Source organism: Equus przewalskii, chromosome 1 (genome assembly GCF_037783145.1).
Source record: "Equus przewalskii isolate Varuska chromosome 1, EquPr2, whole genome shotgun sequence".
Taxonomy (NCBI): Eukaryota; Metazoa; Chordata; class Mammalia; order Perissodactyla; family Equidae; genus Equus; species Equus przewalskii.
The window spans coordinates 11,302,615-11,330,095 of record NC_091831.1 but is presented as its reverse complement, the minus strand read 5'-3'; the positions used below and the strand labels follow the sequence as shown (position 1 = coordinate 11,330,095).

At 45.0% G+C, this 27,481-nt stretch overlaps 1 protein-coding gene across 35 annotated transcripts in view; it reads right to left on the bottom strand.

The window, feature by feature from the left end:
* Positions 1-3,491: 3,491 nt before the first annotated feature.
* FGFR2 (fibroblast growth factor receptor 2) overlaps positions 3,492-27,481 on the bottom strand; it is a 103,036-nt gene continuing 79,046 nt past the window's right edge. For 23 of the 35 annotated variants that reach the window (XM_070582938.1, XM_008514131.2, XM_070582812.1 and 20 more), the window contains 8 exons: positions 25,441-25,562; positions 23,026-23,136; positions 21,447-21,637; positions 12,526-12,648; positions 11,884-11,954; positions 10,049-10,186; positions 8,382-8,487; positions 3,492-5,149 (listed from right to left, as the gene is read on the bottom strand). In XM_070582938.1, coding sequence (XP_070439039.1) covers positions 4,997-5,149; positions 8,382-8,487; positions 10,049-10,186; positions 11,884-11,954; positions 12,526-12,648; positions 21,447-21,637; positions 23,026-23,136; positions 25,441-25,562 — 1,015 coding nt within the window. In that variant the 3' untranslated portion in view covers positions 3,492-4,996. Of the gene's footprint in view, positions 5,242-8,381; positions 8,488-10,048; positions 10,187-11,883; positions 11,955-12,525; positions 12,649-21,446; positions 21,638-23,025; positions 23,137-25,440; positions 25,563-27,481 lie in introns of all 35 variants that reach the window. The other 12 variants (XM_070583187.1, XM_070583229.1, XM_070584284.1 and 9 more) reach the window with 1 other exon arrangement.

Genomic DNA, 27,481 nt, shown 5'->3' with positions numbered 1-27,481 from the left:
AAGTTTCCAAATGATCGACACTGCCCGTCCTCACATCCACTGTCTTCTCTAGCACCTCATGTGGGCTCTGAGATAGGACTCAGAGGCAATTTTGAAGAGCCCATCAAAACCCCGGAAACCCTGGGGAAAAGAGGACACATGAAGGGCCCCTTTCCAGAATGTCACTTAAGACATGGAAGGTTTCTGCAGTCCCTGCCAGCCAAGTCACTTCAAGGCTTCCTGGGAATGAAATGTGAGAGAAGATAAACTTTGCTTTCATCTTTAAAAACATCAGAAAATAAATAACATCAAAACGCAGGCTGGAGGAGGGATGGCGTGCATACATAAATAATGGTGCATTAATCAGTTCCACTGGATGGCTCAAGCTCGCTAGACTTCATTTGGCGTAACAGTGGGGACACAGGGGTAGAGACGCACCCAGGATTCCAGCCAGAAAGAATCTCCATCCCTTTGCATCAAGTGGCAGCGCTTTCTTTCTTTCTCAGCCAAGAGGAAAGAGATGGAATTGATCAATTTCTCAGCCCCTCCACACCATGAGGCTCTAAGGAGGCCTCTTAGCTATCTCAGCCATTTTATAAGTGCCATAGCCAGGCCAATTAATTGAAATTATCTTGTTCTAGAAAATCCATAAGGTGTTATGGATTCATGATCTGAATGGTATCTCCTTGGCTATTAACTTCTTAGGAAAACACACCACATCCACTAGAATGGCTATAATAAAAAATATGGATAATGACAAGTGTTGGTGAGGGTATGGAGAAATTGGAACGCTCATATATTGCTAGTGGGAATGTAAAATAGTGTAACTGCTTTGGAAAAAAGTCTGGCAGTTCCTCAAAAGGTTAAACACAGAGTTACCACATGACCCAACAATTCCACTGCTAGGTTTATACGTAAGAGAAATGAAAATATATGACTACACAAAAACTTGTATGTGAATGTTCCTAGCAGCCCTATTCTTAATAGTCAAAAAGTGGAAACAACTAAAATGTCCATCAACTGATAGATGGATAAACAAACTGTGTTCTATATCCACACAATTGAATATGACTTGGCAATAAAAAAGGAACGAGTACTGAGACACGCTAGAATATGGATGAATCTTGAAAACATTATGCTAAGTGAAAGCAGCCAGACACAAAAGGCCATATATTGACGATTCCATTTATGGCTGGAATAGGCAAATCCATAGATAGAAAGCAGACGGGTGGGTGCCAGGTCTGGGGTGCGGGGGCAGGGGGGGGCGGCGGAGGAAACAGGAAGTGACTGCTAATTGATACAGGGCTTCTTTTTGGAGCGATGACAATGTTCTGGAATTAGATGATGGTGATGGTTGCATAACCTTGTGAATATACATAAAAAAAAATCACAAACACACACAAAAGAAATTCTCAGGAAGAAGAAAACTAACATTTATTGAGTATAGTCTACCAGAGCTGAGCTAAGCTCCTAGAGCCCTCATGGTGAGACCATGAGGCTGGTGATAGCCAGTTTTACAATTGAGGAAATGAAGGTCCAGTCAGAATCCATGACCTGCCCAACATCTCTCAGCTCTCAGAAACAAACCAAGCCAATTCCATCCCAATCCACCATCCATCATCTTTCTCCTGTTCTGCGTAAGGCTGCAGTCTCATCTTTTCAGTCTATTTCCCAGTCACGTGACCCTCAGGAACCTCAAGCCAAGCCTCAAGTTCCTGATCTGCAATAGCAGAGCCCTCTGCACCCCACCCTTCTAGAGCCTCAACTATACAGTACAAGCCAGCAGCCCAACTCTTTGTTTCCAGAATAGTGGTGGAGTCCCCAATCCACAGCTGTTCAAGTCTGCCAGATGTTTTACTGTAACTGCACGTTTTCGTTCCCTGTGTGTGGGATCAAGGAACTTCCCATAAGATCTGGTGGAGGCAAGATCCCTGACGTCAGGAAGGATGGAGAGGCCGAGCTGTGGATACGGGCACCCTGTCCCAAGGGAATCCACTGAGCTCTTCTGGAAGCCCTACCTCTCTACCCTGCTCCTCTGTCTTCCCCATCCTGCCTGAGGCCCCCAGGAGCTGGACTGAGAGGTAGCCTCTTGCACCCGCCCTTCTCACTCGGAGACAGCAGGGCCAGGCACTATCCCTTCTCCACCAAGACGCCTGCGACTCTCGGTTCTTAGCAAATGAACTGAACTCGTGTCTCAATAACAATCACATTGTGGTTCAACTAATTGCCATTGCTTTCCTTAGGTCTAGGGGTGAAAGAAAGGCTTTAAAAGCTCCAGGATTCTTATCAAGCCCTGCCTGTGTCTGTTTAATTGGGGCTGGTCTCAAAATAGAAGTATTTCCTATCCTTCTCATGGACCGTATCCTGCCTTCTTTCCCTTGATGACAAATCTCACAAAATAATTCTAAAAGGGCCAACAGCTAGCATAGGATTATAATCTACATTGTCTAATAAAAAGCCATAAACTACCCCTTTAGTCTCCAAAGTATAGAACATGCATCATTGGATCTTCAGAGAAGAACTGGCACGGACGTGGAGCCCTGCTTTAAACACAGCTGCAGCACCAGCAAGTCCTTCCTCCAACCTGGCCGAGGGGATCCCACTCGTGGAGACGCCCGGAGGGCTGCAGGATCATCATCCTCCACCATACGGTTGAAGGCTGCTTTCACACATCTTGTAATCCCACTCTTTTGTGGGATTATAACCCTGTGCTACTGATAAGAAATGGTAGCACAGGATGTCGACAAATGCAGAACCAGGACTGCAGGCCACTCTCCTGATGCCTGGGGAGACCCTTGTTCCACCACTGAAGGTGTCAAACACAACGAAGCCCCGTGATGGCACCTTGTAACCAATGGCCACGTGAGGCTCTGAGAGCATGGCTGAAATTTGGGAGAAACCACGCTGTTTCTTCTGCCTTTCCTGGTGCTGAGGCTAGCAAGCAGATGTAATGAAACCTTAAGTGTCACAGATTTGCACTTGCTAACAGGCAAAATGCCATTTCCCTCCCCAAATTCTTGGAGGCATAGAAATAAGTAAAATTACTTTAAACGTGTGCACGCTGTCTTGTTGAAATTTTGAAGGAAAGTCTACTCTGTACATCACAAGAAAGTCAGCCTAAAAGGTTTCAAGGTCCCCAGTGTCCAGATCTTCTGAACATCTCCCCTCAGGACCCCTCATCCTTAGAACACTGCCCCATTCCCAAAGCTCTCTCCCACGCCATTCCTCATTTGCTCCTCTGGGAGCAGCTAGGACCCAGAAAGGAGACAGACTCCCCTGGGGCCCAGGAAGGAACTGAACCAGGGCTTGAACCAACCTCTTCTGATTTTCCATTGGATCCACCTTTCCCCGGGACTGCTGGTCCCGGCCAACCCCTCTGGCAAGTGACCTGTTTGTAGCAAACAACAAACCTTCCTTTTGTGCCATCACACCAGACAGCACTGAGTCAACACCTCGGAGTACATGAAACCATTTGGTAAGACACGATTATTAAAAAAATAAGCTGCATGACATTTATTTTGTCTTGTTAACATTAATATCTGTAGAAACATTTTTATTGTCAGTATAAAAATTAACAGGTTTTATTAAATACTTTCTCCAATTTCGTAACACGTAAAATCAGTGTAATCTGCATTCATGTTGCATGGCTATAACAAAGTGAATAGGTGTTCCGAAAGCAAAACACAATACTTTAATACAGAACGGACAACATGACGACATTTTGTCTGACGTTGGTATTAGGCCAGATCTTTTGGTGAGGTCCTGCCAGAATCAGACGGAAGCAATCCCTTAAAAAGATGGAAGGATCCCCAAAACTATCAGCAGAACAACTCAGTGTTTCAATTTTCTATGATGAGACGTGAAGATCCTAAAAGGCTCCTCTATTGCCAACGAATCTGGAAGCCATTATCAAAATTCAATGAAGAGAATACAGGCTAATCTGATTAATGTTCAACTCAGAGGCAGAAGGCCAGCTGCCAGAGAGAAGTACATTCTGCTATCATCTCAACTAAGGTCCATCCTCAAGGAATGGATTAAGGCATCTTTTTAAGAGGATGCTGGTACCATTTGTCTTGGAGAGTCCAGTTAACTGTTACATGGGCCCAATGACAGAGCTATGCATCCAAACAAAACACCTTCTTATAAATGGGTTCTTCAAATATGGGCATTTACGGGTTTTAAGAAGAATTATCTGACAGCAGAGTTTAAACACAAATATATCAAAATTTCCTTTAACCAAATTAGTCATATCCTGTAAATATTTCTCTTTTCAATGGATCTGACAACTAGTTAAGTCCGAGCAATAGATTAACTAGTCTGATGCACTGCCTGCATAGAAATGCCACTTAAATTACAAAAAAAAAACTATAAATGATTAATTGTTTTGTATATTACCAATTCATTAATAAATTAATGTTATACCATTTTCCCTGAAAGCAAAAGTATTTTTCCACCTCTGCTTGGTGAAAATTAAGAGATTCTGTGTAAGAACAGCATTTAGCAAATAGCTATTAAAAAAAGAGAGACCAATTTTCTAGGTGCATTGAGACATCCATTAAAATCAATACAAAAAATAATTCCTCGTAAATATATAATATATATTTATACATAATTTGAATATATTTACATACATCCAGCACCTATATACTGCAATTGTGCTCTGTAAGTGTGTGCTGACATATATTTTCTCCAATTATTACAAAATTCACAAGAAAGGCAGAACATATGTTCGCCTTGAGTCCGGCTGGTCCACAGCCAGTACCCACAGGGGGTCACGGGCACGTGGTGGCCCATGGAAGTCCATTGCCCCAGAAACATTCTTCTTCTCCTGGTGAAGATTACAAGTTTCCAACTGTATAAATTCTTTACATGTGTGCCGATTACTTTTCCAATTATTTACTCCTCTGATCCATATATACAAGCGGAGACATCCATATATACAAGGAGGCATGCCTCCTTGCTCAGTGTAGCTAGGTTCCTGGTGCTGTCCTATCTGGGGACAGGCAGACAAGCGCATTCATGTTTTAACACTGCCGTTTATATGTGGATACTGAGGAAGGCATGGGTCGTAACACAAGAAAACAGAATCATCTCCTGAAGAACATGAACTCCTTGTGTCAGGGTAACTAGGAGAATACTGTTCGAGAGGCTGACTGAGGTCCAAGTATTCCTGAAAGAAGGGAAGAGAGACGTTTTATTTCATCTTGGGTCAGGATAACAAGGTGAATACGGTTCGAGAGGCTGACTGAGGTCCAAGTATTCCTGAAAGAAGGGAAGAGAAGACTTTTATTTCAAACACAGGCTCTTGAGATGTTGATTTTGGAGTTGGGATGGCACGGGGGAACCCCTTCAAGGTTCAGAGACCCAGCCCACCCCGGCTCCCACAAAGACCTCCTTGAGATTCCAACTCTATTAACTCGAGGCTGCCCTTAAGTTTTCTTTCACAACCCGTCACGAACAAATGATTGGCAGGTAGGGAATGCTAAAACCTAGGTGGACAGTAGGCGCTGGGTGGTCAACTCCACTTGCACAAATGACCTGCTTGCTATGCGCCTTCTCACTAGAGCACAGGGTTCCAATCTGAGCCCCAGCAAAAGAAAAAAACCTAACGTGTTGTGAATTCCCAAGACCCCTTTAAATAACTGAGACCACGAATATTTGTTTTACGAATGACATTTGACTATTGTAGTTTCCAGGATAATTTAAGGGGAATACGTCTTCATTCAGCAGGTAATTTCACAAATGTGATTCATTACTCTCAGAAGCTCTCTGAGTTGAAAATATAAACAAGGTTCAAAAAAGGCTTGGATGTGCTCGTGTATGTTAAATCCATAATGGGCTGTTAAAGAAAAGTCTAGGAAAAGAGAGGTTAAGTTTCAAAGTTTTGAAAGTTTGAAATTCAAAAAGGGCTATTCTGCTTCCTAAAGCAACTGTTGGTGTTGCTGTCAGAGAAGAGACGGCCCATTTCCATCCATTTCCTCAGACTTATGACAGGGCAAGAACCCACTGCCTGTTCTTGTATGGCCCAGGAGCTAAGAATGGTTTTTGGTTTTTTGTTTGTTTTGTTTGTTTTTTGTGAGGAAGATTGTCACTCAGCTAACAGCTGTGCCAATCTTCCTCCATTTTATGTGGGATGCCACCACAGTGTGGCTTGACGAGCAGTGCTAGGTCTGCACCCGAGATTGGAACCAGCGAACCCCAGGCCACCCACATGGCGTGCATGAACTTAAACACTATGCCACCGGGCCAGCCCCTAAGAATGGTTTTTAACATTTTTAAATGGTCGGAAAAAAATCTAAGGAAGAATAATATCTCATGGCATTAAAATTATATAAAATTTACATAAAATTAAAATTTTAGGGTCCATCAAGTTTTATCCAGAACACAGACATAGTCATTCGCATGCTATCTGTGGCTGCTTTCTGACCTAACGGCAGAGTTGAGTTGTTGCAACAGAAACAGGATGGCCCGCAAAGCTAAATATTTACTGACTGGTCCTTTACGCAAAAGGTTTGCAGACCCCTGCTCTGAAATGATGCAACGTTTCTAAACGGGGGGACTTCTGAGTCTCAATGGTTCGACTGAGCTGGCACACTGGGGCAGCCTTGCTCACAGGCCCAGAAGCCAATAACTATTCTATGACACGTGGTTTTGCTGAGAGGGGCCAAAAACTGCAGACCACAGCACAACCAGCCTCAGCGTTATCAGAAAAGAGCCCACAGAACGTTGGCAAGTATACATTTTAAAAGACAGAAAAAAAAAAAAAAAACCCCACTATAATTCATCACCAGGGTTGGCAAGAGAAAGAGTCCCTACCCGAGAATGGGGGATGTGTCAGTTTCAACAACATCGGCATTAACCACACAACTGGAGACAAACACGCCCACCACATCAAAAGAGAACTTTTTGCTTACAATGATAAAAATGAAATTTTGTCCTAAATGGAACCATTTTTCTCGAGCATATGGTAATGATTTTCAGAAGGAAAGAAACTTCGATTTTTATATCCGTTAGACAATATGGCATTCTGCTTTTTCATTTTAGGATACTGGATGTAAATTTCAGTCTGAACGGGCGCACTTTAAATGTAAATATATAAATAAATAGCAGCGAGCACAGACAGAGGATCATTAAAATGGGACTTTAGTGCTTTTCCCAGTTCCTAAACGAAGCCATAAATGTTCAGATCTGATAGGGAAAAAGTAGGGATGTCAGTGAATTCCAAGTCTAGGGTTAAAAGAACTTATACTGGAAACAACAATTTTGGCAGGAGAAGAAAGTTGTTTTTTTTCCCTTAAACTGTTCCTTTTCCTTTCAACTTCTGAAGGTCAGCTGTATTCATTTAAATGCGATTGCTCCCTTATCAGCCGCAGTCAGACGCACAAGATCATGTTGCTGGCTGAAGGCTTCACATCCCAGCATTTCACTATTTTTTTTAAAAAATCACTCTAAAAACTATTAAATGTATTATCTAAAAATAAATGCATTACTTTCCTTCTAGAATATTTGGGTGTTTTTAACCTTTTTTGTTGTTGTTAAGACAATTGTGGGGTTTTTTTTCTGTTTGAAGGAACGCTGCACTGCAACTTCATTAAATATCACAAATTCATTCACTAACAGTTTCTCTCTATCGTGGGTTTTTTCTGGCCTTGATGGGTTTATCACCTCTCCTGCTCAGATCAGACTCTTTCCATGACCACAGAGACCACTCTGTCTGCATCTTAAAGTGAATTCGGAAAGTGAGTGACAGAGAGTGTTTCTTTGGTTGGTATAGATTATAAACATTTTATAGAAAATAAGCATTTTAACGAAAAGTACAGGTTTTCACTTGAAAATCATATAAGTCATTCATTATAGGAAACTGTGTGTACGTTTACATACACACAGATGGAGACCACAAGCCACACGCCATTACCAGACAGGCCCACGTATGACTGTGTTCTGTGTTATCGGAAGCTAGAACTGGAGAACTTCACAGCATGCAAACCAGCCCATCAGCTACGGGACACTAGCAGCTCTCACACTGACCACCAGGCCCACAAGCCCACCAGCACGTAAACCCAAGCTCCTCCCGAGGCAAACCCAAACGCTGCAGTTGGACAATTCTTTCCTCTCCCCACACTCCCCCCCCCCCCCCCACACACACCCTGGACCCGCCACCCAAAAGCCACAGTGAGGGGTGGCCTCAAGTAGGGCCCTCAGTCTTCGGTTTCATGAGTCAGAACTCTCAAAATACAGTTCTGAGAAAAATCAAGATTTGGGAGGAACACATAGTTTAACTCTGTCTGACCCCTGTGGAAAAATGATAAACTAGACCACAGACTCCAGCAGGGGAGGCTGCATTTACAAAGCCGCACTGGTCTCCCGAGCAAGGACCACGAGCTCCGGGAAGGAGGTCTTACCTCATTGGTCGTGAGAGTGAGAATTCGGTCCAAGTCTTCCACCAACTGCTTGAACGTCGGCCTCTGGGAGGGCACTGCGTGCCAACAGTCCCTCATCATCATGTACCTGGAAGAAATGGATTCCCCCGGTGAGTAAGCCAGTTTTAACAGGCAATGTGGAGATACATCCTAAATTACAAAAACGTATTAGAACTTTCCAAGCAACTAAATTAGGAGGTGGTTACTCACTTTCCCAAAAGATTCACTGCTTGGCTCCTCTGAAGGGCACTTTAATTTACAAATCACTTTACGCAAAATGTCTTAGGAAGGTATCTATGCCACCAGGAAAGACACTTCTTTATGCTTTCCCTGATGACTTCTGGGAGCCCCTCAGCAGCGTCATTATCAAGTGGTATCACACTTTATGGCACTTTTGGATGCTGCACAAAGAGCCACATACGAGCAGGCAGGTCTCTGGTCTTCCCACACAGCCCAGCCTAGACCAGGGCAGCTCTATTTTTATCTGCCTGACACTTTGGGTTTTGTTTGAATGATTCCAGTGGACAAAGGTTCCTTAGTTTAAAAAAATGAAGTTTGAAAACCACAAGTTTAAGGTAAGGGTTTTATGAATTAATCCTCCATCCCTGGGCAGCACATTAACTTCCTGATTAACTCTTGGATGGGTCCAGGTTCCCAGGCCTTATCTTGACAATGGGTTTCGACAGACCCTCTGTATTAGGAAAAGCAATAGGAATGACAAGGAACACAATAAATGCCTTTATATAATATACTATAAAATGTGGCCATTCATCAGAGGTCCACTGTACACCGAAAAGCACTCATGGGATTATTGCTATATAATCCCCATGAAGTGACACACAATAGACTGTAGTCTCCGGGACAATCACTCTCCTTAGTTAATCCTGGGGGGCTGGGAGGAGAGGCTCCTCTTCAAAGAACTGATTTTACTGCACAAGACGCGTGTCACAAACACAACATAATTCCACTTAAAGTGCGGGGTTGGTTTTTCTAGAAACCAGCTCATGGTTTTATAGGTAGATCTGGTGCTCTAAGGACGGCACCTGGACAAATTTTTAATCTCTGCGCTAAAATATGGGTAAAATATAGGGAACCAGACACTGACTCATTCACTCCGAGGAAATGTGGTTGAGGGCAATCTGTGACAGCAATTATCAATGGTCACAGAAGCTGCAGAAGCACCCACACTGCACTCGGTCTGCTGGAGCCAGGCACAACCAGTGAGGAAAGGCCATGGTGGTGCTTTAATCCTACACTCTGCGAGGGCAGCCCCCCGGCCTTCTAGCCTGCGGGTGAGGGAAGGCCAGAGGTGTCTTCCTGTTACTCCGAGGAGACAACAGCAAGGCACCACACAGTGGTCCAGGAAGACCACCCTGCTTGCTCTGCGACGTCGGAAGCCCTGGGCCGGGCAGCCCAACGTCCTCTGTGAGCCCTGCTCACACCATACACCTCAGAATGATCTCTCTTTTGGACAGTCATGGCTGTCAGTGCAGCTGTCTATCTCAGTTCTGTGACTGAGCCCTGAAAGTTTCAGCAATTCTTCTTAGAGCATGTTTGGAAGATCAGGGGCCTCAGAAAAGCGACAGAAGGCAGAAGCGTCACCGGGGCGGTGGGTCTACTGCGGTATCAGGAGAGACAACGGCCCTTACAGTTCGTTGGTGCAGTTTGCCGGCTTATCCATCCTGTGTCCTTCCTTAAGCAGCTTAAAAAGTTCCTCCACGGGAATCCCTGGGTAAGGCGAGCCCCCTAAAGTGAAGATCTCCCACATCAACACCCCGAAGGACCAGCTGCAAAGAAGGGAGAAAGCACAGCATCACTCACCCGTCTGAACCACGGAAACCTAAACAGACCCGGTTAAGAAAATAAACGCCCCCTCACTTCTTAGGTTCAAAGACAAATGAGCTGAGCTCTCCTGCAGGTCACCTACATGCCCCTTCCTGCCCCAGGGAGCATCCCAAAATGAGGACAAAGTGGGGATGTCCCGATGGAATTTTCTATCAACCGACAAAAAGGTAAACCATCATCACTCTTTTTCTCTTTTTGGTGGAGATTTGGGTGGTTGCTGTCTCTCCATCACTCTCAAAGTTGTTCATCTTAAATACAGTATTAGCAACATGAAGATCTCAACTCCTAAGCTTCAAAGCTCTTTATGTTCCTGTCCAACTCTTCCACTGGCCTACGTGCCTGACCCCAGCGCTGTGAACGACCAGTATGGGCAGGGGACAGAATAAGGCCAGCAAGCTAACTCTGCGAGGTACAGCTGCCCAATGCGGCCAGTGGAGCATCTGAGGGCACAAAAGGTGAGTGACTCACTAAGGTCAAGAAGGGAATCAGCACCAGGCTGGGATCAGTCAGGATGGAAGAATTCTGTGTCCCAGACAGTTTCATACAACTATTATCCCTGACTTTGCAGAGACCCACAGGTGGACTTTCTGAGCCTCGTGCAGGAGACCCACAGTTCTTGGGATAGTCAAGCAGAGGATCCTGCACTGACCTATGTCGCTGTGGCTTTGGGAAAACGCCCTTCCTGACTCTATTAGGGCGAGTTTCAGAAATGAAACTGTCCCCACTTTTGTGCAGAGGAAAGGCAGCAGCATGCAGAGGAAGTTTGCTCGTTGCAAAAATGGGACTCATAACGCCTTCCTTCTAGGATTGCTGAAGAGGACCACTGAGAGAGCATGGAATCAATGCCCACCCTAGAAATCCTCCCGCTCATGCAAAGAAAAATAGCTCAACTGATTTTTTTTTTTTAACTTTTTATTTTGGAATAATTATAGACACACAGGAACTTACAAAAACAGTACAGAAATATCCTCTCTACCTTTTACCCAGCTTCCCACAGTGGTAACATCTTTCAACCAAATTTCTAAATCTAAAATTCTAAAATACCAGTTGAAGCCTGACCCTGAGAGTATTTTTATCTCTTTTATATAAGTATATCATTATGTAAATATTATATAGTTTTCACTGTATTTCTATAACGTTATCAAGGATGTTAGGACAAGGTCAGAATTTTTTCAACAAACCGAGCAAGCAGCCCCTGCGAGATCCTCTGAGCAGACCATGTCACACTCGCCCTCCCCCACGAGGACAAACCTGGGGTGGGGGAAATAGGACTAAACCACCCTCTATTAGGGAAAGGTTCAGGATTCCTGTTTTAAGGCAGCAAAGAACATGCCAACAGCTTGGCAAAGTAGATAGCAGCTTTGTAGCTGTGTCTCGTGAATAAGTCCAAGAGGGGACTTCCGCTCTGGCAGGAGGAGGTTAGTGGTTCCACCTCCCGTGCGCTTTGAAGCCAGGCAGATTAGTAACAGAGCATTGGTTACCAGCCTACCATAAAATCCGTTCTTTCTAAGGCCGGCTCCTGAACCTTCTATGAATGTGTGAAATGCAGCAGGCACCAAAGAAGGAAGGAAGGGGAAGAATGTACAATATTTTTGCAACTCAACCCGATGGAGAAGCCAGAGACAAGGGAGTTACTTACACATCACTCTGATGGGTGTATACTCTATCAAAAAGGGCTTCTGGAGCCATCCACTTGACCGGAAGTCGCCCCTGCAAGTGTGGAAGAAATGCAAAAACCAATATATTAAAACCAGTTTACTTTAGCAGGCTCAACACGGTTGTGACCTGCTTGCTTATTTTATGAGCTGACACAAATGGTTTTCACTGGTCAGTCATTAGAGGAGAAATAAGCCCCAACTGAGACTCTACACAATGGGGGAGCACAGATCTGGGGACATTAATAAAATGCCATTTCCTTGGATTCTCATTATCATCCATCTCCCTAGCACACAGACACACTCCAACCAACTTCCAGGCAAAAGTTAACCCAGAAACTCCCAAGTTCTAATCCTTACTAGGAAAGTTCTGACAAAGAGTTTTATAAAGATCCTAGAGGCTGCTGATTATTCTATATGTAAGACTATTTCACATTTACTAAAAGTATCTCAAACATAGCCTAAATTTGCTTATTGAGAAGTTTGCACAGAACAAGGCAAAAGAACAGGAATGCAAGGCAGAGGAATGAGCCCTCATCAGTCCTTCCAGCTCTAAGCATCTATTGTCTTTCATCTAGAACATTCCACACCACCCCACTCCACCCCTCTTCCTGCCATAGACTTACATTTGTGGTCTTTTTGTAATAGTCTATATTGTTGATATCTCTGGCCAGTCCAAAGTCTGCTATTTTCATCACATTGTTTTCTGTTACCAAAACATTTCTGGCTGCTAAATCTCGATGAATACACTGAAATGGAGAAAGAACACATTTCAAAATGCTTCAAGAATCAAAAGGAAACATACTTCTTATAATGCCATCAGAAAATACATCTTAAGTCGAAAACTGGTACTTCTTTTCTAATTACAAATAAATTAAAAAACCAGAGCTCCAGTCATTCCATATTCTTCTTTATTTGCAGTTGACCAACACCACTGGCATCCTTCATACGAGGTCTGTGTTGGATAATCCTAAAATCTTTTATCTCAACACTTGTTCTCCTGCCCTCTACAGCCCAACTTTCAGAAGAGCTGGTTGAACTCCAGCATCACTCCTTCACCTCCTGGTGACTCCTCAAACGCTGCAACCTGTATCTACCCCTCCCTCTCCTAAAGTTCATCAAGAACCTTCTGTCAGACCCAAACGACCTTTCCTAACACCTCATTTTTTCCTCTCTGCAGTTCTGAACACTGTTAATTTCTTGCTCATTTTTGAAAACTGTCCCACCACTGAGTTCTACCGCATCCCTTCTCTTGGCTCACTCTCTCCCTCTCTCCCCACCCTCTCAGATTCCTTGGCTAGCTCTTCTCTTCCTCTATCCCTCAAAATAGAGGAATTGTCCCATTAATTTCATATATTTCCATTCACCCTCATAGCTTCAATTCTTAGATACATACAAAAGATTTGCAAAGTCCTCTCTCTATGCTGACCTCTCTCCTGGGACCCATGTTCTCATTTTCAACAGGCTATGGGACATTTCCACATTGACATCCCTTTGGCACCTCAAATTCAAGGTCTTTACTTCCCTAATTTTTATCCTCTTGGTCTCTCTCAGGCAGAAGTATACACCAGAATTCTTTACATACTCCTCCCAAGTTCTGTTGATTTCAACCCCCAAAAACCCCCTCCAACTGTCCACGCTGCTCTGTTCCCACTGCTAACTGCTTAGTCCAGGATGTCATCACTGTCCCCACCCAGCCAGTCCTGCAGACGGCCACACTCCCTGCCTAACAGGTCTCCAGGCTTCCAGACTCAGCCCCACTTTGTCTTCTACACTTGCCATGAACTGTGTATCTGAGAACCAACCATGTCCTTTCCTGGCTTATATCACAGCCAATGCCTGTCCATCCACAGTCTCAGGCCAGTCCTAGCACGACACCTGGCCCACAGAAGGCTTGCCTCGCCCTGTGTCTGCCACACACACGGGGGCTAGAGGCTCAGATGCCCCCCACAGGACAGCTCATCTGTAGTCCTAACACCAACTCTTTGGTCTCAGAAAGGTCTAGTTATTATCACTTCTGTCTTTCCTCTTCACAAAGGATATGCTTTTGTAAGCCAGTCTAAGTATTTTCGTTGCATTTTAATATACCAAGATTTTATCATGCTCCATCGTAATTAGTGTCCCAAATCATCACCCCCTGTTTTTGAAAGAGGTAAGGTATAAAGAAGCAAGCAAACATCCCTAGGCACACACTGGTACACAGGTTCCTGGCAAAGGTCACTATCACATGGAGAGAGTCCTAGGCATCCATCGACAAGGAGACGCGTGGCTGATTTTAGAGAGGCCCTCCACAAAATGAGAGGGGAGCCAAACACTCGCAGAAGAATAAGTTAGTAATTTTTTTCCTGCCCACCCCCCAACTATTCCTTGTTTTCCTATGCTCCTGCGGCCCCCTGGATGGGCCAAGAACAGAAGTGGGAAAGCAGGAAAGCCCCACAGCAGGCCTGTGCCTGGCCAAACTGGAAGCAGGAAATTCGAGAGCTCCCAGAAACCGCCCAGGGACCGGCCGGGGCGGGAGCCGCGTTCCCCGGTTTTGGAGGCCTTTTCAAATTGAACTTCCAAGCCCCGGGCCAAACTCTTCGGCGGTGTGTGCTCCCTGCTGACGCGAGCTCTGTGTCTGGCAAGCCGTGTGGTCAGAAGAATCTGGCTTCTCACGCGCTGTGCTCCGACCACACATCAGGGCTCAGCTCGGACAGATACACAACAGCCACCTCCACCACCTTCTCAGCGAAAGCCAGACTCTAGCACCCCCATCCCACATCCCAGGGTGCCAGGAAAGACCGAAGCCCACCCTCTGGGCTGAACAAGAAGTGACTTGGAACCAACACCCAAGAAAAAGAAAATAATTAAAGTCAAGCCAAATTCCCATCATCAGCAGAAATCTGAGTTCTTCTCCAGCACAGACGGCTGGCCATTTGACATTACAGTCCTGGACTGTTCGGTACGGCATTTCTTTATAGCTGAAGGGCAATGGGTCACCAAGGGAAGAAAGACTAACACCCCTATGACCCAGACAGTGTGCAGGGGGCCTGTGCACAGCTGATCGCATTAAATTCCCATGGCAACCTATGAGATGGGTATTATTGTACCCATTTTACAGATGAGGGAGCTGGGGCTTGCTTTAAAAAAACCAAAAACACCAGCTCAGGTTTAACACCCTGGAGGTTTAACTGATAAAAAGAAAAATGAGTGTACTTTGAACCAAAAATAGCAAGGCTTTAAAAACTTGTATAAGGCTCAAATACCCCAATATCTAATTGTATTACTGTATACACCAGGGCGTTTACTTGTCGGCCCCATGCACACACAGGTGCAAGCTGCTGAGGACAGGGTCTGTGTGTTCCTCTCTACATTCCCAGCACGGAGTACAGCCCGACCCAGCAAATGTTTATTGAGCTGAAGTCATCATCACATGCCATCAGCAAGGAGCTAGAGATGTCACTCGACAGCTCCTTTAGTGGGTCTCTAACAAGCTCATCACTACCCACTGAGGGAGCGGGTGGGGGAGGCCAGGATCTGATCCTTTCCCTACTTTATTCTCCACCCTCAGGAACAAGCCCTCCATTTTTGGAAGCAGATTCCTCCCAAGGGGACCATTCTTAAGATCTTCATCTACCACTTCAAACTTGTTTTAGGTCCTTAATTGCAGGTGGCTGTCAGCTGGGGTAATGGAGCCCTGCAATGCCCGAAGGAAACACACTCAGGCTGCCCCATCCTGCGTCAGAGACACAGGGCATCTCAGCGGTCCTCCCCTTGGTCCAGGGAGAGGAGGGATTACCTGAGAGCAGGAGACGCTGGGAGTGGGACGAGTGGATGGAAAACCAAAAGGCCACATCTTGGACCAGCCACTTCACTCTGTAGACCTGTAAGTCCCCACCTCGGAAACGAGGACGGTGACTCAGACACATCTGGGCTCAAAGCTTTCCTGGCACTTCCTAACAGTCCTCAGCATCCTTATCCATGAGACAGGGATATAATCACACCTATTTCAGAGTTGTGCTGAGGTTACGGACAATACTGTATGTAAAATGCCTGCCCCGTGCCTGGCAGACCTTAAGCTCTCAAAAAGTGGTAGTGATTAGTAATAACGAAAACCGTCATCACAACTATTAATAAAAGTATTTTCAGTCTGTCATTCTAAAACGTATTCATTCACCCTGTTTCGCAAAGTTCATCTGATTCTTAGTTCTTTCTCCACCATGTGGAGCAGCTCCAAGACAGGCAGGCTCTCAGTGCCCTCAGGGCTGGGGCACACTGAGGGGACCATCACTGGCTCCAGGAGCCAGATCCACCGCCCTCTCTTGTCTCCTCATTCTGAGCAGAATGACACACAGCCGAGCACTCCCGTCTTCCCGAAGCTTCTCCGTGAACCGCATCCTGGGTTTCCTCCTGTCTCTCTGAGCGTGTGTCAGCCTCTACTGCCACTTCCTGCGCTTTTGGCCAATCTCCAGATGTGAGAGTTTTCTTGGGGTTTGACTGCCTGCTTCTATTTCCCCTCTTCTCTGCCTACTCCCCCACCATGTCCTCATCCATGGCTTGAAATTACACCTTCCTTTGCAGGCGCCCAGGGTGTAGCCCAGCTCTCAGAGCTGAGCTGCAGCCTGCAGCTTCCTGGTCCACGCCTGCCCCTGAATGACTCTCAGACATATTCAAAGTGCCCCTTGATTTGCCACCAAAATCTGTTCCCTTCATCTTCTCCCCCAACCTCCTCCCAAAGTCTTACTCATTCTGGTAAACCACATCATCAGCCAACTTCTCAAGCTGGAAATCCTTGATCCTTCTTTCTCTTCCTCCCATATCTAATCAATCCATTAACTATCCCGACAGCAAAATATATCCAAGATCAATCTACCTCTCGAGTCTCTCTGCAGCCAATAACTCTGGCCCAAACCACCACTGCCCTTCACAGGGCTCAGCGCTTCCAACCCATCGTGTGATCGGCTGCAAGAGCGATCCCTGGAGCACAAACCTGATCACCTGACTCCCCTCCGTGGCTTCCCAACATGCCGAGGGTGTGGTCCAGAGTCCTTGCTGGGCCTGCAGGGCCCTGAAGAAGCAGGGCTTGCCTGTCTCCGGCCACATCTCACTCTCTCCTCTCCACATGCCGTTTCCCTCCCTAGAATCTCTGCACAGCTGATCCCTGTGCCCACCTGCCACCTCCCCTCCCTAAGCGCCCCAATCACCACTGCTCCTGACCCATACTATTTCCTCCACAGCATGCTTCTCAGCTTCTCACATACTTATTTTTATTTCCACATTTACTGTTGATCTCTTCTGCTGTCACCCATGGTTCCTGCTCCAAGAGGTCAAAGACTATGTCCATCCCGGCCACCTCAACTTAGGGCAGGGGCATTGGAATAAGGAATGCTCAGGAATCTTCATTAAAGGATTAATAAACTGACCAGGCCAGCCTCCTACCACTTTTGTATTAGTAGCAGCACCCTGCCGAGTCCAAAAGATGCTTCCCCCTCTCTCACAGAGGGAGGGCAGAGCGACCGAGACCAGAGGGTCACAACAGGTGGCCTGCAGACAGGCCACACTCTGCAGTGTTTTATTTAAGAACATTTCAGTTACAGGAAAGGTGAAATAGGACAATGGATGTCCCTATTTGCCAGATTCACAGGTTATGCTTATTTGCTCTTTTCTCCACACCTAACCTCCCCATAAAGACAAATGTGTGCACATACTGTCTATGCCTAAATCATTTAAGAGTGAGTTGCAGACCTCAGTGACACTTCACATCTAAATACTTGAGCACATATCGCCTACCTTAACACAATACCACTATCATCACTCCCCAAATTTAACACTGATACAGTCATATTATCTAATACACACATACCTCATTTTATTGTGCTTTTTTTTCTTTAAACAGACTGACAGTTTGTGGCAATCCTGTATTGAGCAAAGTCTATTGGCACTATTTTTCCAACAGCATTTCAAACTTTTTCATCATTATTATGTATGTTATGGTGACTTGTGATAAGCAATCTTTGATGTTACTATTATCGTTGTTATGGGGCACCAAGAACCGTGCCCTTATAAGACAGCGAACTCAATCTCTAAGTGTTCTGTGTTCTCACTGCTCCTCCATCTCTCTCTCTCCGCTTGGCCTCCCCTCTTCCCTGAGACACAACAGTATTGAAATTAGGCCAATTAATAACCCTACAGTGGTTTCTAAGTGTTCAAGCGAAAGCAAGAGTCACATGGCTCTCACTTTAAATCAAAAGCTAGAAACGACTAAGCTTAGTGAGGAAGGCACGTCAAAAGCCAAGACAGGCCAAAAGCTAGGCCTCTCGTGCCAAACAGTTAGTCAAGTTGTGACTGCAAAAGAAAAGTTCTTGAAGGAAATTAAAAGTGCTACTCCATTGAACACACGAATGATAAGACAGTGAAACAGCCTTACTGCTGACATGGAGAAAGTTTTATTTAGGGTCTGGATAGAAATCAAACCAGCCACAACGTTCCCTGAAGCCAAAGCCTAATCCAGAGCAAGGCCCTAACTCTCTTCAATTCTATGAAGGCTGAGAGAGGAGAGGAGGCTGCAGAAGAGAAGTGTGATGCTAGAAGAGGTTGGCTCATGAGGTGTAAGGAAAGAAGCCGTCTCCATAAGATAAAAGAGCAAAGTGAAGCAGCAGGTGCTGATGCAGAAGCTGCGGCAAGTTCTCCGGAAGAGCCAGCTAAGATAACTCATGAAGGCAGCTACACCAAACAACAGATTTTCAGTATAGAGGAAGCAGCCTTCTTTTGGGAGAAGCAGCCATCTAGGACTTTCCCAGCTAGAGAGGAGAAGTCAATGCCTGGGTCCAAAGCTTCAAAGGACGGGCTGACTCTCTTGTTAGGGGCTAACGTAGCTGGTGACTTTAAATTGAAGCCACTTCTCATTGAGCATTCCGAAAATCCCAGGGCCCTTAAGAATGATGCTAAATCTACTCTGCCTGTGCTCTGTAAAGGGAACAACAAAGCCTGGATGACAGCACATCTGTCTACAACATGGTTTACTAAACATTTTAAGCCCACTGTTGAGACCTAGTGCTTAGAAAAAAAGATTCCTTTCAAAATATTACACTTATTGACAATGCACCTGGTCACTCAAAAGATCTGATGGAGATGTACAATGAGATTAATGTTTTCATGCCTGCTAACACAACCACCATTCTGCAGTCCATGGATCAAGGAGTAATTTGTACTTTCAAGTCCTATTATGTAAGAAAGACATTTCAGAAGGCTATAGCTGCCATAGATAGTGATTCCTCTGATGGATCTGGGCAAAGTCAATTGAAAACCTTCTGGAAAGGACAAGAACATTCATAGTTCATGGGAACAGGCCAAAATACCAACACTGACGGGCATTTGGAAGAAGCTGATTCCAACCCTCATGGATGACTTTGAGGGTTCAAGACTTCAGTGGAGGAAGTAACTGGAGATGTGGTAGAAACAGCAAGAGAACTAGCATTAGAAGTGGAGCCCGAAGATGTGACTGAGCCACTGCCATCTCATGATCAAACTTACGGAGGAGCAAAGAAAGGGGTTTCTTGAGATAGAATCTACTTTCGGTGAAGATGCTGTGAAAATTACTGAAATGACAACAAAGAATTTAGAATATTACATAAACTTAGTTGATAAAGCAGTGGCAGGGTTTGAGGAGCTTAACTCCAATTTTGAAAGAAATTCCATTGCGGATACAATGTGATCAAACAGCATCGCTACAGAAAAATGGTTCATGAAAGGAAGAGTCAATTGATGTGGCAAATTTCATTGTTGTCTTAGTTTAAGAAATTGCCACAGCCACCCCAATCTTCAGCAGCCGCCACCCTGATCAGTGAGCAGCCATCAACATCGAGGCGAGATCCTCCACCAGCAAAAAGGTTATGACTCGCTGAAGGCTCAGATGACGGTTAGCATTTTTTAGCCATAAAGTACTTTTTAATTAAGGTATGTACATTTTTTTAGACATAATGCTATCGCACTTAATAGACTACAGTATAGCATAAACATAACTTTTACACACACCGGGAAACAAAAAACTTCGTGTGACTTGCTTTATTGCAGTATTTGCTTTATTGTGGTGGTCCGGATCTGAACCCGTAATATCTCCGAGATGTGCCTGTATACAGTCCATATTCAAACTTCAATTGTTCATAGATGTCCTTTATGGAAGCCGTCCCCCCACCTCCCAGCCCAAGCAGGACGCAATCCAGGATCACACATGCACGTTTCATTGCCATATCTCTTAAGCCTCCTTTAATCTGGAACTGTCTTGCCAGCATTTTTGTCTCTCATAACGTTGACATTTTGAAGCAATGTCTTGTCAAATGTCCCACATTCTGGATCTGATTGTTTCCTCATGCCAAACACTTTTCAATTGGCAAACTCCCCTGTGTGCGTGCACATGCCCATCACCGCAGAACTCTAAACTGTGTTTTAGTTTCCTAAAATCTATACCCTTTTTTTTGCAAAGGTTTGCAGGGAGATTTTGGAGGAAAAATATCTGAAAAAGGCTTAAACTCTGGACTCTCTTGAAAATGAAAAACAAAAGAAAACAAAAACAGAACATGTGGTCGCTCTGGCCACGTTCCTATGTGGGTGACCACAGACAACAGGGGCTGAGGCGTAACCACGCCCCCTCGTCCCCACCCCCACATCCCTACACACTGTGTGATGTGACAGGGGCTGCCTCACTCATCGAGGCACTGGCATGGTCACAACCCAGCCCAGGCCCACAGGTGACAGAGGGTCCACACGCACCGGAGGCACTCACTTCTTTGGGGACCTGAGGAATTCCTGGTGCTCCATCAAGCTCCACCACAGGTAGAAACAGACCACACCTCCACCCGAGGAGGTAGGTCGACACCTCCCCCTCCCCGAGTGTGGGCTAAGGAAAGGTGTCCTGGGTCATCCAAAAAGCCCCAGAGGACATCTGGGCACCTGTCTAACTGCTTTCAGAATAACTCAGATGCTTAAAGTTCCATTGCACGTGGCATGCTTGGAATGCAGGCGCTTCACCTCAGGGGCCCTGGCCAACTTGTAACCGCAGTGGGTTACCCCGCCAAAGGAGACAAAATAAACTCAGATAACACCCAGGACTCCATGTTACTAAAATATCCTTTTGCCTGATCTTTCGACTATTTGAAGCCATTTCAAACTCAAAATGTAAACACAACACTCAAAGTCTATGTCCAAAAATTCAATAACCACGAAACGAAGAAAGCCAAAAAATCACCAAAATTAAAGGCAGCGCCCCCTTAACAACCTGCTAAGCTCTTCTCTACCTGGAGAACTGAAACCCAGGAGGGTCACACCCAGCCCTGTCTCAGCAAAGAGGTATCTTTTCTGCTCTCTGCAGTGTCACTGTAGGTTTATGAGGCCACTTTGGCTTTTAAAGAGTTCGTTAAACCCTAATGTGAAGAATGCAGTAAATATTTTCCAAGTTGTCAAAGACACGCAAGGACTTGATTTAGCAAATGAGCATGTCCAAACTGCCTGTTGTCTCCAAAGCCATTTTTAACTGGAAGCCACCCAACCGAGGAGAATGTGAAGGACTCACTTTTTGGGAAGCCAGGTACTCCATGCCTCTGGCCAGCTGGTAGGTGCATGACACCAAGTCTTTGAAAGTCATCTGCTCCTCGGGAACGCGGTTAATGTCATAGGAGTACTCCATCCCAGGCGGCCTCCGGGCTCGGAGGTACTCACGGAGGTTACCCTTCGAGGCATACTCAACTATGACGTAGAGTGGTCCTGTGGATGGAGAAGACAAGCTCACTAAGGCAGCAAACCCAGGATCTGCCTTCAGCCAGTTCAACAAAGAAGTGTTAGTTATTACAACCTAGTATTTTTTCCTGTTATTTAAACATACAGAAAATCATACACAAAAATAAAACACCTACATTCTAATCTCCTCAAAATGATAACCAACACTTGGTCAAGATAGTCTCAAAAGTCTAAGAAATAGAACAGAGACACAGGGAGCATCCTTCCCGTCACTCCCATTTTAACTATTTTACCAAAACATACGTATCAATAAACAATATATTATTTTTAGTCACATAAACAAATAATAAAGATATAGCCCTGAATCATTTTTCCCCTACATATTATCCTTGTGGAAGCCAGTCAGACTGATAAAAATAAACCTAGAGCATTCATTTTTAACAGCTACCTATATTCTATCATACAAATACACCACAGTTTATTGATCTAGCCCGTATACTCATGGGCATTTATGTTGCTTCCAGGTTTGAGTCAAAACAGTGTGCAATGAACATTCCTGCGCACGTCTCCTTAGCCACACATGCAACCACTTCTCTGTGGTACAGACCAGGGGCTGGAGAAGCACAGCCCTCGGGCCAAGTCCTGCCCTCTGCCTGTCTTTGTCATTAGTTTCACTGGCACACGGCCAGGTCCGTATTGTCTGTGGCTACTTTCTCACTACGACAGCAGAGATGCATGGTTACCACCAAGACCATAAGGCCCACAAAACCGAAAACATTCACCATCACCCTTGACAGAAAAAAGGCTCCAGACTGCTGGTATAGACCTAAAAGAGAAATTGCTGAGGCAGAAATATAGGCATTTTCAAGTTTATTAATTATCGTCAAGCTGATTCCCAAAGGGCCAGTGAGCTCTTCAGTGAGAGAACCCAGGGGTCTCTCTCCCCTAAGGAAGATAAGGCGTCCCTTCGTACCACTTTCTCCTTTTTTAAGCTACTCTCAGGAGCCCAGCCACGTGCTGTCCACAGCAGGACACGGCTTCCTCAACCTCTATTTTGTCAACCAAAACATAGTACCCTATTTTGAGAAATCTCTCTTAACACTTATAAAACAAAAACATAAGGAGACTGGTTTTTCCAGACACCCTCCAGGCTATGACCTAAAACCAGCGGGACTCTAAGAGACCCTCATCCAAAGTCACCCAGTGCTCACTTTGGCCCAGTCCCCTATGTATAGTTACAAAGTACCTTTTGTGTTCATGGCTGGGAACATCCTCCTAAGGGAATTTTAAAGAGAACTTTCAACACGCACTTCAGGCGCCCTAGGAGCAAGATCCGAAAGTCCCACCATCTCTAAAATGCTGCTAACATTGAGCCATGGATTATTTGAATGAAAGCATTTTTCCCTCCTACTCACCATCCTGAGTACAGGCTCCAAGGAGATTTATGATGTTTTTGTGTTTTCCAATCATTTTCATCATCTCCATCTCTGACACCAGATCAGAAAGGTCCTTCTCCGTGGCATCATCTACGAGCATTAGGTAAATTAAAAATCAGTTCGTTTCCTCTAACCCATCAGCTGCCACTGTTAGTTGCTGAAAACTTCGTTGAAACAGCATGAAATTGAATTTTAGAACCAGAAAAGACTTCCCAAATCATCTCCCTCATTTTATTGGTGACGGGGCAAAGGCCCAGACAGGGAATTGCCCTGGTCCGTGTCAAACAGCTAATTTGGGGTCAACAGGGTCAACAGTCAGGACTAGAACATAGGCCTCTGATGCTAAGCCCACTTCTTTTCCAGCAAATCTCACCAACGTGGGGGTATTGTGAAATTATTCCATCCTCTGGCAGATCTAAGGTGCCTGAGAAAACCACATCAAACTTCATGGCGCCCAAAAGCAATGGTGGGGATATCCGGAGAGGAGGTGGCGGCTGTGGGCATCATATCAGCACAGAATTCTCCAGACCCAGGGCCGCAAACCCCAGCCCTTGTAGCCCTTAGAGCATTCCCAGATGGGTTCAGGGGGCACCTGTAACTGTGCACAAAACTGTGTGTGCACATGCATTTTGAGCAGGCAAGGTTCCATGCCTTCTATAGGCTTCTCAAAGTGGGCTGTGATTCTCATCCCCAAAAAATACAAGTTTTATAAACTTCTACTCTAAAATTTCAAGCAAGAATGGCTTTGGTCCTGCAAACATGGGCTCACAGTTAGCTTCTAAAAAGGGAGAAGACTCTTCCCCATGTGCCCCCTTCAAGCTATCTCCATACAGAAAAATCTGGACTTACCAAAAAAAGGGAATAAGGGTATGGATACAAGCCATGTTGCAAAACGCTCTTTAGTTTCACAAAAGGAAGAGCAGTACAATGGACTGGAGTGTAAAGTCTATACTGAGGCACTTGGAGGACCGAGTTCCTACTGTGTGGGAGAGGGGGCACATGAGTGGTCTCACCGCTCAGGGTGTTCTCCCCCAGGCTCTGAGCCCCCTGCTGGCTTTAAAAAGGACACTTCACAAGGGCTCTGGGGCTAATGTCCTTCTCTGTTCTGAGGGAAGGCCAGCCTGGGCATAACCACAGAGACAGATCGCGAGACCTCCCTTTCTGCAATATCCGCAGGTAACCCTGAGCTCATAGCCCAAATCAGAAGGTCCACCATGAGACTCCAAAGTCTGGGCCTTCCTCACACGGCCCAGCACATCTGCCAACAGGAGGGCACACGCGGCAGGCCCAGGCCACGCAGGACACGAGCCAGGTGGCTGTCCCTGTTGGGGGAGCTGAGATGCATGGGGAGAGAGCCCACAGTCCTCCCTGGCATCAAACCTCTAGGTGGGGAGCAGCTCAAAACACCCTAGCTTTCCCTGGGAGTCATTCAGATCAATAGCTAAAAACAATCAACATCTTTTTGACTATTTCCACCCGCGACTTCCCCTCCAGGATGGACATGATGACCGCCCCCACGAGAATGCATGAAATAAAGAAAAAGCGTAACTCCCAGAGCACCTGCAACGTGTCAGGCACCCCACGTCCCAGGAACAGACCACTCTGTTCCGACACGTGGGAAAAACTCAGCTTGGGATGTCCTTTCTCCGATCCCTACAACAGGATTTATAATGTGACCGTTCCCTGTAACTCTTCTCATAAAAGAATACTGCGAGAAAAAGAAGTTAATGGTTAAAAGTTCTTCAAGCTCCCTGGACACAGGCATGAAGCAGGGCTGGAAGGTTAATGCAGAAATAAATGTTCCGACTCCCACAAATGCCACTCAACGTTTATATCTTGGGGTAATTGTTTACATGTTCCAGAAGGTTCTGCCCCAGCGCCAATCCTGGTAGATCCCTTTTAGCTGACTCTCCCAGACCAGTGTCATTTCTGCTTTGTCCCTCTTGCAAAGAGAAGGTGCGGCTTCCTCTCCCTATGCCGCCTTGCTCCCTCCAAAATGCCAATTTTCCTTTATTTTTAAATTAAGGTCTGGGTCTGGAATCCATTGCACCAACACTCATCTAAATCAATCAGTGATCTGCGACTTGATACCTTCTAAGCACAGACAAATATAAAGAAAAGGAAGAATCACAGTGACCCACACGGAGTCGAAGACTAGGTCTAGAAGGCTGCCGCTTCCTAACAAAACCAGCTTTTCTTTTTTATAAGTGCACACAGCTCAAGATAAATAGTCTGTCCAAGATGCTGATTTATACTGAAAACTTCTCAACCCCTGGGTCAACTATGTGATCTCTGACCCCCTGCCATGATAGAGTTCACATGCCACAAAAGGAACATTCTTGATAAGACTTTCCACCCTCCCCCCAGCCTGCCGTATCCCCCCACCCCACTCACCTTTCAACATCTTCACGGCCACAGTGACTGCTTCCTTGGGCTTCTCTTTGTCGATTCCCACTGCTTCAGCCATGACCACTTGCCCAAAGCAACCTTCCCCCAGGGGTTTGCCCAGCGTCAGCCTAAATGTGTAAATAGGGGATTAGCACACGGCATCTGGTGAAGGGGTGTAGCGAGGGAAATTCCAGAACTAAATATAAAAATCTTTCAGCGGCTTGCATAAGCATGGAGCATTTATCATATGGAACTAATGAGACTCGGGGCACACACGCGCTTGAGTATTTTCTTAGTGACGTCTTAGAGAATGTCAATTACTGGTGGAACAGCTATTAAATTTCACATTTGTATTCTCAATTTATTTTCTTTATGGAAGGTATCCTTGCTGGTGAGGTGGTGGGCTTTCCCAAGTGCTAACAACGAGGGGCTTTTGATCTTGAGCCAATCGAATATTCGTAATTGAGAATGTCTCAAAGAAAACATTAAAGCTGTTCGTATTTTTGTCTTTAAAAACCACTGCTATTCAAATACCAATGGATTTTATGGTCACATTCCTGACCAAGTTACATGATATAAACTGTAAACACGTTTCAAGAAATCTCTAATTTTTGAGTAAAGGAAAAAGAAAATTCTAGAAATTGCGGGGAATTTTTTTGACATAACAGTTTAGAAATCCTTATAACTATCCAGAATTAATAATGAAGAAACTCCAGAGTGAACATAAATTAAATTTCTAAACCTAGAAGCTCTAAGTGCATTATATGAATAGTCACATATTGTCCTTGAGCATTCCAGAAACCAACAGAATGGAGAAGTCTTTGGGATACTTATGAATGTGTTTTTTTCACTTAAGCATAATACAGCAAAGTATGGAGCTGCCATTAGTAAACAGTATTTATGGTAAGTACACAATGGTGTGCAAAAGCTAAGCAAAGATTGTGGTCAGTGTATGCTATGCTGAGGTCATTCCACTTCTATCCTGAACTAAAATTAAATTTAATATCTTGGCAGAAAATAAACATTTGCATTGGGAAAAAGGTTAATTGATGTCCTATTGCCCCGCTACTACAAGCATAACAATCCTTTCTTTGTATAACTTCTGCCTCCGATCTAATAAACTGCTTCTAAATAGCCTTCATTCACTGGAAATCTGCTCCACCTACGTTTGTGCTAAAAACCCTGTTTTGAAATGCTTAGTACTCAGATTTTCCGCACTCAGGGTACCCCCGGGTGGGAGCTAACAGTTCGGCACAGACAGACTCCCACTGTTGACTGTTGACTGCGGGTGTCACAGGTGGTAAAAACTACGGACTGAACCTGAGAGCCGCAATTTCTTAAAATATGATCACAGCTCCCCCACTCAGTCCTATATACATAGGAACGTGCACTGGAACCCACGTACTTATATAATCAAACCTGGGAGCTGGGAGGGCTCATGAGAAACACCCACTTTCTCTCTCTACATTCTCCAGGTAAAGAAACCATTCTTTGTGCTTTCCCTTGTGCCTCTCCAATAAATGTTCAGTAAACAAGTCCTGAATGAATGAATGAACGGCCTTTTAACTATACAAATAAGCTGGAAATTACTTCCATTAACACTCTAAAAGAATGATATCTGTCCAATTATTTGGTTCTAACTTACGACGCATATTAATAGCTCTAAATCGGCCGTTGGAAAACAAAACTGGAGTTGTGCGAATCAAAATTCCAAGTGCCGTGTAAGCTGTCTCCCCTTCCCAGTAGAGCTCTTCATAGTCAGCCTTCAGAAGCACTCATCTTTGTATTTCCAAATTTGAGGACAGTTCCTTCTATAGCAACTAAACACTTCTCAACAGAATCTCTGGGAGATACTGCAGATGTCAAGGCAAATAGGCTAGCTGTATATAAGCAAGTCAAGAGTTTATTTCAGTTGATTTGACACAGATGTATAGTCAGGGACTTCTACCCTCCATTACTCTCAAGCTGTTCGGACTCTAATTACTACAAGAGGTTTGCAGAAGTGGGCTGACGGCCCTTCAGTAACCACCATCCTTCAGTTCTGAAG